This window comes from Helianthus annuus, chromosome 7, assembly GCF_002127325.2.
Source record: "Helianthus annuus cultivar XRQ/B chromosome 7, HanXRQr2.0-SUNRISE, whole genome shotgun sequence".
NCBI classification, from domain to species: Eukaryota; Viridiplantae; Streptophyta; class Magnoliopsida; order Asterales; family Asteraceae; genus Helianthus; species Helianthus annuus.
Genome location: NC_035439.2, coordinates 124,875,397 through 124,891,152, shown reverse-complemented (window position 1 = coordinate 124,891,152; position 15,756 = coordinate 124,875,397). Strand labels below are relative to the sequence as shown.

Sequence of the window (15,756 nt, the reverse complement as noted above, 5' to 3'; positions counted from 1 at the left end):
CATGAATAGAGCCTGCAAACCGTATCTAGATAAGTTTGTCATTGTCTTCATCGATGACATTATTATTTACTCTCATAGTAAGGAAGATCATGAAGAACACCTCAGAAGTATTCTAAAGTTGGTAAAGTAAAAGTTTTATGAAAAGTTCTTTAAGAGCGAATTTTGGCTTTGAGAGGTACAATTTTTCAGACGTGTGATAAGTGAGTGTGGTATCCAAATTAATCCCGCTAAGTTGAAGTTATCACAAACTAGGAAGTACCTAAGTCACCTACAAAGATTCACAGTTTTCTAGGACTCTAGGACTGGCAGGCTATTACCAAAGGTTAATCGAGAAATAGCCACTCCTTTGACTGCATTAACCCGTAAGAATGCAAAGTTTGAATGAGGGCCTATGCAGAAAGAATCCTTCGAGATTCAAGAAATTTTCCTATTGTTTAGCAGTCCTAAATATAGTCTAATATGTATTTGATTAGTCTATAAATAAAACATGTCATTAGTGTTGAAAATTGAAGACTACATTGCATATATCTTGCATACAAAACAGGAAGAACGAGCCTTTATTTATAGGCTTTACAAGAACGAACAAAAAGGAAAGACTTAAATATGGAGATGATGTTGAGGAATCCATAATTTTCTCTAAATTATTTTTTCCTTTTCTAACACTCCCCCTCAAGTTGAATTGTGGGATATCCACGATTCAACTTGAATTGGTTTTGATTTTGGGTTTTGATTATGTTTGGTTTTTTTGGTTTGGCTACCGTCTTCTTGACATGGTAGTTTGAGCTATTGAGTTACCGCCTTTAGACATGGTAACCTTTGATTTGACTTGAGTTACCGCCTTTCCACATGGTAACTTTTGGTTTGATTGAGGCTACCGTCTTCTTGACATGGCGGCCTACTTTGGGTTTTGGTTTCCCCTCAAGTTGAAAAAATTCAACTTGGCCATTTGGGTCTTGGCATTGAGTTTTGGTTTTGAGGTTTGGATTTTTGGTTTTGATGGTCTTTTGGGTTTTTGCTTTTGGTTTGGTTGGGTTTTTGCTTTTGGTTTGGTTTGAGCCACCGTCGGCAGACATGGTGGCTTGGTTTTGGTTTGGAGACACCGTCGATAAACATGGTGCCTTGGTTTTGGTTCTCCCCCGCAAGCTAAGTGCGGAGCGTTTTTTTTTCTTGCGCCTAAAGAAACAGCTGTTCTCCTTGTACCTTCTGTCGTCCACTAAACTTTTGTTTCAGCCGTCAAAATATTGATGTCTTCGAAAAATAATGGCCACCTCCTCCACTTATTTTCGAAAACAATATAATATAATAGCCAATACCTTAAAGTGCCGCCCCCACTGAGTTGTCTCGAAAACAATAATAGCCACTAAACTGAGTTGTTACGGCAGGAAGAAGCTGAAGACTGAGTTTTCTAAAGCTTTTGAAGGGGTAGGTTGTTGAATTTTTTTTTTTTTTTTTTTTTTTGGAGTTTGATTTTGATTTTGAGTTTTGGAAGGGAGGATTTCTGAATCGGTTTTGTTTTGTGGTTTGAAGGAGATGGGTTTTCACTGAATGGCTCTGTTTTGTGGTTTGAGCGGATTGATCTCAAGATCGTATGCACCGCTCTGATACCATGTTGAAAATTGAAGACTACATTGCATATATCTTGCATACAAAACAGGAAGAACGAGCCTTTATTTATAGGCTTTACAAGAACGAATAAAAAGGAAAGACTTAAATATGGAGATGATGTTGAGGAATCCATAATTTTCTCTAAATTATTTTTTCCTTTTCTAACAATTAGTTTTATGAACTACGATTTTTTGATTAATGAAACTTTTTGGGGATTAGCCAAACATCCCTGTTATTGCTTGTTGATTTTGTTCTTTGATACTAATTCAAAACTTGAACCACCCCCAGTGATTGATTGGAAGATACCAGTTTTTGGTGGACCAGAGCTTTTGTGGACCAGAGCTTTTGTTTCCCATTCCAAACTATTCGAATTCGAAAATCGAAACGTTTTTATGTCAATATGCTGATCTTGTTGATCTACATCAGTTGTTCTTGTCGGAGTATCAAATTTGAAGATGTATGTTTTGATCAAACGCAATAAAACCGATTTGAATTTTGACTGATATTGCTTCATTAAAAATCTATCAAAAGTTTAATTTTTCTAGCGAATTGATTTGAAAATTCGATTTAAAATTTGGCTCTAGTTTTGAAGCAATTTGAATTACAAAAGAAAAATACAAAAACTATCTATTTGGTCTCATACTGTTGTCTACGAATTCATCATAGATTTCATACTTTGTTCTTGAATTGAAGATGATTTATTCTGAGTTTTATCTGATTGAGAAATCCGAAGTGAACCATCGAATTGTTTCAGTCTGAAAGTGATTCACATGGCTCTCAGATTAAATGATTAATCCCTTGTTTGTTCGAAAAATCCAACATTTCTTTCGTTGCAAAAAAAAAAAAAAAAAAAAAAAAAAAAAAAAAAAAACAATGGAGGCTCTTGGGGTTGGGTAAGATCCGGTACCTGGTACACATGAGGTGTTGATCTGTATGTTGTTGGAGGCTTGGGAGTACGGTTGGTCTCACTTTCTCTTGTTATCTTGATATCAAGATTTTACAGAGGCGACGGCTGTCGATCGATGGTTCAACAGTCTGATACGGTGATGGTGGTGATGTTTGGCGACGACAATATCAGTTGGCCATGCTGTGTTCTTCGGTGCTGACCGGTTACAGATGACAAATATGAAAACATGGCCTGGTCGAGGGAAGACGCAAATGGACGCCATTATAGTATAAGCTAAATTATGGCCTTTTATGTTCAAAAACTATAATAAAACCTTTCGATAACAAGCAAATGTAATAATACTCACTACTTATATAAATACCAATCTTAGGAGTCAAAAGTAATCATGTCACATAACCAAAACACCACTGCATATATTTCCTTTTTTGTGCAGGTAAGGTTACTTAAAGGTTAGTATAAGCAGAAATTATATATGTAAAAAAGAACATTTTATTAGGGATAAACAAATACAGGTTAGTTCTATCTCTGGCAAAACCAATCCATGTTTTAAATGCGGATCGTGGCCAGTGGCGGAACTAGCCCCAAAAGTTAGGGGTATCCTAATTTTTTTTTAGGATCAGGGGTATCCTTTATATAACGGAAACATAGTTGAGGGGTATTTTTACACTACGGAAATGGAGTAAGCTTCTAAGTCCGCATCTGATCGTGGGTCATTATGGGTAATTCTAGTTATATATATGATCACTTTGGGCCACAATTAGTTTTTAAGTGCATTGATATGGCCAATATGAGCAGAAGAGTTGATTATGTTTTGAGTAAAATGGAACTGAAATCTGACCAACATAACTGTTTTGCATATTGATGAATGTTCATCCAGTTATGCATTTTGATGAATGTAAATGTTCATATCTGATAATTTATTATGGCTTGCCCTGATATATCGTTTGCTGTTGTTATTGATGATTATCTGAATATTGATGTTGCTGACCTAAACGTGGGCTTTAGCATTGTTAACTCTAAACTTAATGTTGTTATATAATTATATTTGTGCATACGGAATAGAAATTTGACCACGCTGGAATGAAATTTGATCACATAATGAAACCGCAGGACTTCAAAACAGTTGATGTCACAAAGTTAATAAATTATCTTAATGGGGAACTCAAGAGAAGCTTCAACTTTTGTTGTTCATTGCATCTTTCTTTATTATTTCACTTATTTTATTGTTGGTGCAAGTAAATTACTTATTGTGTTGTGATAATTAAGGAATATCATATCCTTCAAGTTTGTTATTAATCGGATAAATATGAACCCAGAAACAGACACTTAAATACGAAAAAAAAAAAAAACATGTGCATAGGTTATTCTTTTTAAGTTTCAATTACAAAAGGAAAACGATTTATTCTAATTCACTATGCAGTTGTCATCACTCACCAACTTTCAGTTAAAATGCATTTCATTCAAACAAGTATTCTGTCAAATTCATTTAAACTGTTACAGCAGAATAACTGTCAAAACACAAACCAGGATCCAGAAGAACCAAAGTTATTAAAAAAACAGCCTAACAATAGATCAGAAATACAAATCTTGACAGCATTAGCTTCCGGGCTAGTGGCGGATCTTGAACTTATAAATAGGAGGGGCCGGAAAATTTTAAAGGAAAAACTAGGGAGGGGGGGTTCTGATACATATAAAATTTACACTTCAAAGCGAAATAACAGAGGGGGCCGGGGCTCCCCCTGGCCCTAACTAAGATCCTCCCCTGCTCCGGGCTTGATGTTCTTTCCGAAATCACTCTCTTCCATCATATCTACAAATTCACTATAATCAATCCTCCCATCCTGCAACACCAAAAACGGGTTAATCAACTAATCAAGATACTTGAATAGATCAGAACACAAACTGGTCAAGAAAAAAAATGTTTACATTATCCTTGTCGATTTCATCCATAACCTCATCAAGAGGTATATCACTCAAACCGAACTTCTCACACGCTTGATGAAGTTCTTCTGTAGTGATGTATCCACTACCGTCTTTGTCAAAATATGAGAAAGCAGCAAGCAGATGATCCTCTTTCTGGACTTTGTTTAAATGCAACATTGCTGATATAAACTCGCCATAATCTATCGTACCACTGTTGTCAATATCCGCCTGCAATGTTGGTATACATGAACAAAAATGGATATAATAAGATGATATTTACGCGCGTTTTTGAAATAGCTAGAATGCAAACCGCTTCCATTAATCTTGTCATTTCCGCATCTTTAATATTGGCACCAACTTTTTCCAACCCGTTTTTTAACTCTTCTAATGTGATTTGATTACTTCCATCAGTGTCCATCATCTTGAACATTTCTTTTAAGCCTGCAATTTCCTCCTCAGATAGACTCATAGCAATAACCTGAAATCAGATCGGATAGTTTGTAAAAAGTGCAAAAAACAAAACATTAAGCGTAAAATGCTTTACATTTATAGCTATTTTCTTGATCTTGTTCATGGCGGAGAATTGCTTCAAGCGTGTTAAGACAGCAGAATCAAGAGGATTATCTGGTGCCACACCATCAGCCTGAATCCAAGGGTGGTCTAGGACATATAATATGATATAATTAAGAGTTTGTTATCGAATTATTTTGAAAGTAAATCGCTAAACTCACTTAGGACGTCATGTGCTGTCAATCTCTTGCTGACATCTCTAACAAGCATTCCTCTAATAAGATCTTTTGCGCTTTCGGATATTCTTGGCCATGGCTCCGTTTCAAGGTCAAGTTCACCTTCCAACACCTGTTCATACACCCCCTCTTCAGTTTCTGAGTCACATCACAAACATGTTTTAGTATATAACAATATATTCAATCCAACTTATAAAAAAAATGTAGCATACATAAAGAATCTCACCATCCCAAAAAGGTGGAACACCACATAGTAAGATGTATATGATCACACCAGCACTCCAAACATCACATAGGTTATCATAATGCTTTTTTAGCACCTCGGGTGCCATATAATATGCGCTCCCAAGCGTATCGTAGAAGATTTCACCTGAATCAGTGGTGATAGTTAAATTACAAGTTACAATCATCAAAATCTTGAAATGAGATGTAGACAAACATGGCGAAACCAAGGGGGTCAAAAGGGTCTGTTGACCCAAGTAATCAGAATTTATTGGATTTTTTTATATGAAAAACAAAGAACATGAGTGGGACCCGTGGTTGTAACTAGTGTCAAGCAGAAAATAGAACCTCATGATGATCCCAGACTAAAAGGTTCTGATTTCGTCACTGTCTAGACAAGAAAGAACAAACCTGGTTTAAAAAATGCTGACAGCCCAAAATCTATCGATTTGAGAGGCGAATCTTCTGTCTCATTAACAAAAAGAAAATTTTCCGGCTTTAAATCCCGATGCATAACTCCTAAACTATGGCAAGCCTCCACCACCCCAACAATAACACGCGAAAGATCAGCTGCTTTCTTCTCCGTATAATGCCCTCTTTCAATAATCCGATCAAACAACTCTCCTCCAGCACAAAGCTCCATAACTACATAAACCGAAACCGCATCTTCATAAGCACCCACAATCGATATCACATTCGGGTGACCCGCCATATGGTGCATTATCTGAATTTCACTCCTAACATCTTCTATCTCCTCCTGCAACACCAATCTTCTCTTCGGGATTATTTTACACGCATACTCATCCCCGGTACTCTTCTCAGTGCATAAAACCGTCGTCCCAAACTGTCCGTGGCCTAATTCTCTTCCTAATGTGTATAACTCCTTTATGTTCCCGGTTTTTGTTTGCAATACCGTTAGAACATTAGCACAACCGGCTTCGGGTGGCACTTCGGAGCCTTTGGACCGACTCTTTCGGCTTTTCTTTGTGTTCGACCGTGGCCGGGTTTTCTTACCCCCACCCCCTGTGATTGATTGGAAGAAACCAGTTTTTTGGGGGGCAGAACTTTTGTTTCCCATTCCAAAGCAATGTAGAATTCGAAAACTGAAAGGTTTTTGATGTCAATATGTTGATCTTGTTAATCTACATCGGCTGTTCTTGCTAGAATATCAAATTTGAAGATGTGTCTTTTAATCAAATGCAATAAAATGTAGTGTCTCAAAAAGAAACCAGTTATTTCACCGTGAATGTTTATTGATGGACCTCCAAAATTTAAGGGATGAAAAGGTGATAAAAGCCATTGATTTATTATGTTGAAATTGAAAAAGTACAAGTCAAAAATCCTAATTTTTCTCTTCAAGAGAGGAAGCTGAGTTGACTGGGAGAACTCCATGCAGTATTTGATTGTTACAAGCCTATGACTTGGGCTGGCAAGACATGTCTTATCGTGTTAAATAGGTCAGAAACGACTCAAATATATGACTCATTTAACAATTTTATATCTCATGTTTATAACATAATACATTATGTATTTAGACAGTGTACTTTTCTGTTAAACAAATTTAATCGTGTCTTAAACAGGTCAAAAATTGTAATTGTGAGCCCTACTTACATTTTTCATATAAAAATTTATAACCAATAATTTTCAGACTTGTAAGAAAAAGAAATTAGTCGTATAAGTTTAGGTCTTTTAACAATAATTTTTATGTTACAAATCAGTCAGTTACAACTTTTACATCAAATAGTTTATGTTTGGCTAGATAACATTCTATAAATTTTAACCACAGACTAGGCTTCCAACATATAAACAGTACTCGGTCCGGCCTAAACAAAAAAAAACCAACAGCAAGAACTCATAATATATATTATTTTATACAAAGCTGAGTTTTCACCATGTTACCTTGAGGGTGTGAGCAGTTGTCGATGACGTGTCGCGGGAAAACATAACGACGTGGGTTGTGGTGGTATCAGAAACCCGCTAGGACGTGAAGATGGGGTCGAGGGTGGTTGCTTCGTAGCAAGAAATCTCTTTTGCAAACGACAGCTTGGGTTCAATCACTACATAAATAAGAAGAATCGGTTATTATTTTGAAACAATGCGTAGCAAAAATTTATATTTTCCATGTAAGAATTGGTATTAATAAACAACCTGTCCTGAGAGTCTTCTATTTGGATGCACGGGATATGAGAGATGAGAGGCCAGTAGTGTGAGCCTCTTCCTGCACACCTTTCTTTCAATTTTGGGCATTCTTCATATATTCTAAAACTCAAAAGTGATGGCAACAGTGTTTCTGGTAGATGGATCATCTGCGGGCATCCGCAAATGGAGAGATGTTGAAGGGCTGTGAGATGTTGGAGGGCATACAATCACAAGCATGCCAATGCTTAAAGTTATAGATATAGATGTCTGCTTCTCAAAGGCAACAACAACAGGTGGAGGAGGGCATACAATCACTGATAACTAAACTTTCAATGCTATTTGGACAAAACAAACGCTCCATACTATCACATGACTGTATCTCCAACTTCCTAAGAGATGATAGGAGTTTGATCCCAATGTTATCCTCATCCTCCTCTTTCTCTCCTAAACTCACCAAATTTTTACAATAATATACCTGCAATTTCTTTAAATTTACAAGAACTTTACTTGCCTTTGCCTCTGATTCCCACGAATATCTAATTTCATTACAATTAAATATGCTTAGTTCTTCAACCGCCCATGCTGCTCGAACCAAACTTCTCAGCCCACTTTCACAACATCCATCTATTTTTAATACTCTTAGTGAAGGTAATGCTTCAAGCGAGACATCACTCAAATTGGGGCATTTTTTTATTTGAAGCTCTTGAAGGCATGGAAAGATTACCTCGCTATTGGTTGACCATACCTCCCAACTCGACATATCTTCAAACCTTAGAATTTCAAGTGAGGAGAAGGGAACATCATTAGTCCTGGTTAACTCCAAATCTATGACTTTAACCTCATCCATGCCTTGAATCGACAACTCCTTAAGTGAAGGTAGCTTCCCAAGTGGCGGTAGAGATTTACATTTTCTACAACCGTGTAGCGACACATGGACCAGTTGATTAAAAGACGGATCCCCAACCCAATTTGGAAACTCTATTCCCTTATAAGACTTAACCACAAGCATTATCAACTGATCACTATTGGGCTTTAACTCATTGAGAACCTCCTTATCAAGTGTTTCCCTTCTAGAACCATCATCCCATTTTAACACTAACTTATTAATCCTTTTTAAAGATAAATTTGCCTCTCGTGCATGCATTGAGCTTTGCACTTTGTTCAACCCCTCAATGGAAATTTCCCCATGGATATCCTTTAATCCCTTAAGCTCGGTTATTGCAAACTCACCATCTCCTCCAACGACAATCTTGGTGAGAGTTTGAAGGTTTCTTAACTCACCAATCCCTGAGGGCAACTTCTCTAAAAGTGGAGTGTTCCTGATGTCAAAATGCCTTAACTTTTTCAGCTTCAAGAAGCTTTTAGGCAACTTGGTCAATATCTTACATCCAAAAACTATCAATGTTAGTAAATTATAAAGATTACCAACATTCTCTGGTAACTTTGAGATTCTTGTTTCAGACAAATTAAGATATCTCAAGTGTTTCAAACAACAAATAGAATCCGGTACCTCACTTATCTTAAAACGCCTCAAAGAAAGAACCCTTAACAGTGGTAACTGAGGAAGTAAGTCAACCAGAATCTTATTGGATAAGTAAAACTCACTCCATCTTGTTTCCGCCCCAACATGTACGGCTAACAATGTTCTCAAACTTCTTGCTCTTTGAAATGCCTCGAACTTCTGGAAACCTACATAGTTCTCACGCATAAATGACATATGTCGGTACTTGGCTAAAGCTTCCTCTGCCATCTCCGTCTGATTGTCAAACCTTAAAAAATATTCTCCAGCAACAAATGTGGCTAAGTCGTTCATGAGATCATGCATCACAAAAAAAGATTCGTCATTAGGTGCTGGTTGAAAAAAGGACCTTGAGAGCAATTTCTCAAAATATTCATGGCCCAAACGTTCTGGTGACTTGTTTGCAGTTGACTCGTTCAGATAACCTTCAGCTATCCATAATAATATCAACTCCTCCTTGTCAAACAAAAAGTCCTTTGGGAACAAAGAGCAATATGCAAACAAGCGCTTCGAATCAGCAGAAAGATCATGGTAGCTTAGCCTAAGGGCTGGTACAATTTCATTAGCATTTTCTAAATTCCATATCTCACTGTTCAACACGTCATTCCATTCTTCTCTTTCGGTTTTTGTCCTCATTAACCTTCCAATTGCCTTTATAGCTAAAGGCAAACCACTACACTTTTTTACAATACCTTCCGCTTGTGCTTTAAGTGTTGCATGTAAGTGAAAGTTAACTACACCCAATGCATGTAAAGCAAATAAAGATAAAGCGTCATCATGCGACAAACTCTCAAGATGGTCTAGATGATTAAAACCTATCTTTTTAAGCAGTTGTTGCTAGCGAGTTGTAATGATTACCCTACTTCCAGTAGCCCTAGAATGAAATGGACGCACTAGGTTTTCCCAGTCGTCATAGTTTTCATTCCACACATCATCGAATACTACTAGAAATCGCTTGTCCTTAAGTTCTTCTCCAAGAGCAACTTGAAGCTGATTTAAATATTTAAATTGTTTGCTTTTTTTAGCCACAGATTGATATATAGTTTCACTTATTTTAAATATATCAAACTCATCGGATACACAAACCCATGCCTTGAGTTTAAAGTGATCCCTCACTCGTGTATCGTTATACAATATTCTAGCCATAGTGGTCTTACCCACCCCACCCATACCAACTATGGGTACGATAATAAAGTTTTCCTTAGATGGCTCATCTTGTAACAACTTGTTGATCAACTTCTCTCTCTCACCTTCTCGTCCAACAACATCAGATTCTAGCAAAGATGTTTCGTTTCTTCTACTAGTATTTTTTGGCTTTTCATCTTTTACAATTAAACCCAGATCACCCTTTTGTTTTTCTAGATGTTGTAACTGGGTGGTAATACTATCTAACTTAGGAGACAACCTATGACTTAGTGAGAAGTTTGTGCAGCAAGTTGGGATGAGCTTTCTTACCATGCTGGTGCTTGCTTCTGATTCCGGGTTCAGCTCACGATTGATTGCTTCAGTAGCCACATCGTCGAGTACGTCATCGATATCGTAAGCCAAATGTTGGAGACTAGTGAGCCATAGTCTGACAGATTCATGAGTTATTTCCTTGTGAGAAGCATCGTTAAGCAGAGCTTGGATATGGGACAACGTGATCCCCAATTGCTTGAGCTCGGAGTGGATATTCTGAGAGCGAGCATATTTCTTGAAGGCTTCAACGGCTAGCTTCTCAAAAATGACTTTGATCAGGGCAGCAGCAGCGGCTTCAGCCATTGTTAACAGTGAAAACGTAAACTGGAAATTGGATTGGGAGTAATTGGTGTGTATGCTATGAATGTATGTAAATAAGATTAGTGGAAATAAGATGGAAGTGATCTGATTGAAGACAAGATATGAGTGGAGATAAGAAAGCAGTGGACAAAAGAAATATGCTTTTTTCTTCAACTAATTCATTTGCATATTGTTCACTTATTTATATTCTTTGATTGATGTTAAGTTGCCGACATTCGGTTTTACTAATTATTATATAACTTAAAACACAATGTCGGCGCTTTTTTCATAAGTATCCCCTCCTTTTTTTAGCTTTTACTCAAATTGTCCCTTACATAAGTGTTCCCTTCTTTTTAAGCTTTTACACAAATAGTCCCCTTAGGACTCCGCTTAAAGTCTTGAACCAACTTTTACTCTAATCATTTGTTACCTTCAACTTTGTCAAAATCACATTTTTAGCTCTAGACATTACACTTTTAACCTAACTTTTTCCTTAATGCCTACATAAAATGTCACTTTGAGTTTAGAAATGTGATTATTTTTAACTAATTACGTATAATTTCATTGTCATTTCAACTTTTTTCTTAATACTTACGTAAGCCTCTTTGGTAAGTTTCTTACATATGAGTCGGTCGTATGCGTTCAAATAATACGTTATGATTGTACGTTATATGGTCGTACAATACGTTTCCTACGTATCAGCCGGGTCGCATATAATACGTTTTGACTTAGCGGAATAAATTCGAGTTAGTCGGATCACATTTAATACGTTATGATTGTACAATATATATATGTATATATATATATATATATATTCGATTTACCTTATGTTTTTATCCAATCGCAATGCTTATATTGGTTACATTGAGTTCAAGCGGATACGTCGAAACACACATTTTTATATGGTTAAATCATCACATAACGCTTGGACTAATTTATTCAACGATAACAATGAACCCGCGCCGCAACGTGCGCGGGTCTTATTACTAGTTACTACTTGTATTGCTGTTACAAAATAGTTTGCTATCTTTTAAAACTAAATTTCTTATACTCAAATTAATTTTGCAGTAAAAAAAATTGGTTACTGTGTTAAAATCCTTTACTTAAATGTGCCTATATGAAGTACTTGAAAGTTGTCGGACAATACTGGTTGTAATAGTTCTTATATTAATAGATTTGACGATTTTCAATAGTTTAGAAGAGTTAATTACAAAAATGGGTCCTGTAGTTTGTACCTAGTTTCGTCTTTAGGTACTAACTTTTTTTTAACAGATTTAGGTTTTATGGTTTTAATTTTGTAAAACCTTTGTGTACTAACACCAAAATTATCAATATAATAACTAAAATTTCCTTCCATATTCTTTTTAGTTTTATCAATGTAACACTTTTATGTAGTAAGACCTAATTTTATTTAACTTTAAATCAATTATACAAAATCTATTTTTTTATTTTCATATTTTTATTATATCTCTTAATTAATATAAAATCTATTTATTTTTTTATAAGTATATATTTATGGGGTATTGGATTTTAATAATCCTAATTTTCACTAATTGGCCGGTAATAATCCCAACTTCAAAAATTGCCTACAACAGTCCCAACTTGTAAGATTTTGGCCACCAATGATCCTTTGCTAACTGGGTTAACCCAGTTAGTGTTTTGCTGACTGGGCTGCTGACGTGGCACCATCACCACTTCCACTGCCACCACCATCTCCTCCAGCCACCACCATCATCTCCGACCACCACCATCACCTCCGACCACCTCCACCTCCACCTCCACCCACAGTCTTCCAGCACCGGAAAAACACTATCACCTCCGATTCACCATATCCACCGAACGCCCCACCCTTCCAACCTCCGGCCACCACCATTAAACTGCCATCCACAACTCCAACCGCCTCACCGGAAAAACGTGATACCTAGATATGGTGGAAATTTTGAAGTTTTGAGCGGCGGAGAAGGTCACTAGAGGTTGGAGATGACAAGTGGTGGTCTCCTTTGGTGGTTTCAGGGGTAAAGAAGGTCGTCGGAATCAGTTGCAGGTCACCGGAGTTGCGTAGATGGTGGAAATTTTAAACTTTTGAGAAGCAGAGAAGTTTACAGGAGGTCGGAGATGATTGGTGGTGGTCTCGTTTGGTGGTTTCAGGGGTAAAACGTAAAACGGGTCGTCGGAATAAGTTGCAGGTCACTAGAGTTGAGTATTTTGAACTTCTGAGCAGCGGAGAAGATTACGTGTTTCGGGTTCGTGTCTTATCGTGTTCGTTTCTTAACATATCGAGTTGACCCGTTAAGCCATCCCTACCCGCGAGAGCACCCTAGCTACAACTAGGGTTGTCGGGTGGCCCCATAGGTTAGCCACATGTCACGACACGTGGCATTTAGACGTTTCCGGCTCACAAGGCTCCGCCGTGCCCCGCGAGACACAAGGGTGTGTCTGTCGCGGCCCGCGAGCGAGTGAAAAAATCAGGATTTTATTTGTTTTTGATAAAAAATAATGTTGGACGTAGGCTACGACATTGAGCTGCTGTATACAAATTTGAAGATAAAAGTATGTATATGCAAATATTAAGCGGCTGCATGCAAATCTGAATATAAAAGTATGTATATGCAAATATTGAGTTGTTATATGCAAATCTGAATATAAAAGTACGTATATACAAATATTGAGCTGCTATATGCAAATCTGAATATACAAGTATGTATATGCAAATATTGAACTGCTATTTGCAAGAGTAAACACGGGTTGTTTTTGTTTGTTGGGGCATGTAAGGCTTTTAGTTATGCTTTATCAAGTTTTATGCATTACTTAACTAAAGTTTATGACAAATATTGTGACACCCCAAGAAAAACCAGGAAACCACGCAACTTAGCTAGCTTCCTCAGTAACCACGTGCTAAATTTCGTGACGAAATTTCTTTCAAGTTGGGGATGATGTGACAACCCGAACATTTCAGGTTAGTATCGTTTAACCTATGTGGTCCAACCTAATTAAACGATTGCTCACACTTGCAATCGAGAGCCCAATATGAGGCCCAAACCTAAGCCGGGTCCCCCACCTCCCTTAATTGTAAAAATATATTGCTTGTTTGCTAAGTTAGGCAGCCTATTCTACATGGGCTTAAGCCCATTGCTACGTCTAGAAGGGAACCGCCTCAATTAGTGCAATCCTATACGAATACGTATTAAGTTTCAATCCTATATTAATATTAAGTTACTTATGTCACAAGTCTAAAACCCTAAAGCTTCTTCCTTGATTCGCATCAGACGTAGGAGACCCCCCCCCCTTTGTTCGAGTTACATCCCGATCTATCAGTTCCCGGTTAGTAATATTCACTGATTATTTTCATCTTTGTGTGAAAGCATATGTGTAGATGATGTGGTTGTTATCTAGATTAATCTAGGTGCAGTATAACATGTATGTGTGGTATGATCAACAGAATTATATGTGTTTTTATTTACTGTGATCTTATGCAAAGGGTCCAATAGCATCATAAGGCAATTCATAGTTGTCGGCCATAACATGTAAACCTTTTTGAATATATAATGACCATGCATGTGCAGCCGTATAAGATTAGACAAATAGGAACTCGCGGCGACTTTATGATCGGCAGCCGTATAACTGGCCAATCATTTGCTGACAATCATGTTGACTTACTGATTAGTTATGTGTGTGAATGTTAGTTACTGAATTCATGTTGGCTTATCAATTATTTGCTGACAATTAATTATCAAACCATGTGCATTTAATTTGTGAAGGAATATGGTGATATGTGATTTAGGTCCAATGGCATGAGGTGGTTAAAAGGTCCAATTAAAATGGTTTCTTCTCCACTAGTTGAACATGGTGTCTTCTCTTATTGGTTTATGGGCGGTGGCCATCAAATAAGGAGTACATAAAATATGAAAGATAATAAAAACCTCTATTTCCTTCGACGATCAGCCCCCTTCATTGATGTATCTTTTGTATAGTATCCATGTTCACTTAAACTTTAATGTATAATTATTAATCTTGCTCATGTGGTATGGTGTGTTATATATGCAATCTGTTTCTTTGATCATATGCTAGGATAGTCAACATATAAGAGTGGTAGTAACCTTCACATAATAAACCAGAATTGTGGGTGAATGTTTGAACTTACGAATGAAATAATGCATGTTCATGAATAAAGTAGGTTAACATGAAGTCAGTCTAGAGCATGAATATTGTTACAGGGAGTGTGCTTGACTTTGATAATTGCCAATGCATGATATGTGGGAAACGGGCCATGAAACTGGGCCGTCCCACTTAAACTGGTAACCGGATGGGGTTGGTTATGAGTGGCCATCGAGCCCGCTAAAGATGCATGAACCAATTATGAGAATGTGTGTGATAAATGAGAAAAGGTTAAGTGTGCAAGGACCCGAATGTACTGTCTAAACTTGTGGGAATTATTGTATGGTTCAATGTGTCATTTGATATTAAAGACATCAGTGAATTTAGCGATCATGTGCATTACTTGTTTAACTGTTATACGTGCCATACGTGACAATCACTTATGTGATCTATGTGTAAACAAACTGTAAAACTGATCATTACCAAACACTCTCCTAGGTCGCGAGTATTGAATAAATTAACAAGTGAAATATTCTGCCGAGCAAATCAAGGTGAGTTCATTGCATTTTCTCAAGCATGCGTCTCGGTGGTTTGGGACAACTGGTAAACATTTGGAAGGGAAACATTGGGTAAATAACTTAATCGGTTTTGGTTATTTCCTGGAGGGCAATGGGGGTGATTAGTTGATAGCGCTATTAGGTGGGAAACCTCACACCGGGCCATAAGGACGGGCGTGAACTAATTATCTGGGTATGGCTATGGTTGTTAGAGGCACACTCCTCGGATACATATGGGCACTCTCCCTAGGGTATCTAACGAAGGCAACATAGCAAACGGTCGTT

At 37.2% G+C, this 15,756-nt stretch overlaps 2 protein-coding genes across 5 annotated transcripts; both read right to left on the bottom strand.

The window, feature by feature from the left end:
* Positions 1–3,971: 3,971 nt before the first annotated feature.
* Positions 3,972–10,992, bottom strand: LOC110868452 (calcium-dependent protein kinase 20). 4 transcript variants are annotated; one of them, XR_004862605.1, is made up of 9 exons: positions 7,552–10,992; positions 7,303–7,460; positions 5,815–6,563; positions 5,408–5,551; positions 5,167–5,319; positions 4,980–5,078; positions 4,746–4,913; positions 4,439–4,663; positions 3,972–4,353 (listed from the first exon to the last, which is right to left on the bottom strand). XR_004862605.1 is itself a non-coding variant. In XM_022117608.2 (9 exons), exons 3-9 carry the CDS (start codon positions 6,479–6,481, stop codon positions 4,258–4,260), a joined length of 1,569 nt encoding a protein of 522 aa, XP_021973300.1. In that variant the 5' UTR covers positions 6,482–6,506; positions 7,303–7,460; positions 7,552–9,217; the 3' UTR covers positions 3,972–4,257. The 4 variants fall into 4 exon arrangements, 1 of the variants encoding a protein (XP_021973300.1); XR_004862604.1 differs by having other exon boundaries at positions 4,980–5,095; positions 5,815–6,506; positions 7,552–10,987; XM_022117608.2 differs by having other exon boundaries at positions 4,980–5,095; positions 5,815–6,506; positions 7,552–9,217.
* Positions 7,558–10,999, bottom strand: LOC110866856 (putative disease resistance RPP13-like protein 1). The gene has a single exon (XM_022116003.2). The coding sequence runs from the start codon at positions 10,820–10,822 to the stop codon at positions 9,899–9,901; it is 924 nt and encodes a 307-aa protein (XP_021971695.2). The 5' UTR covers positions 10,823–10,999; the 3' UTR covers positions 7,558–9,898.
* Between the last annotated feature and the right edge of the window lie 4,757 nt (positions 11,000–15,756).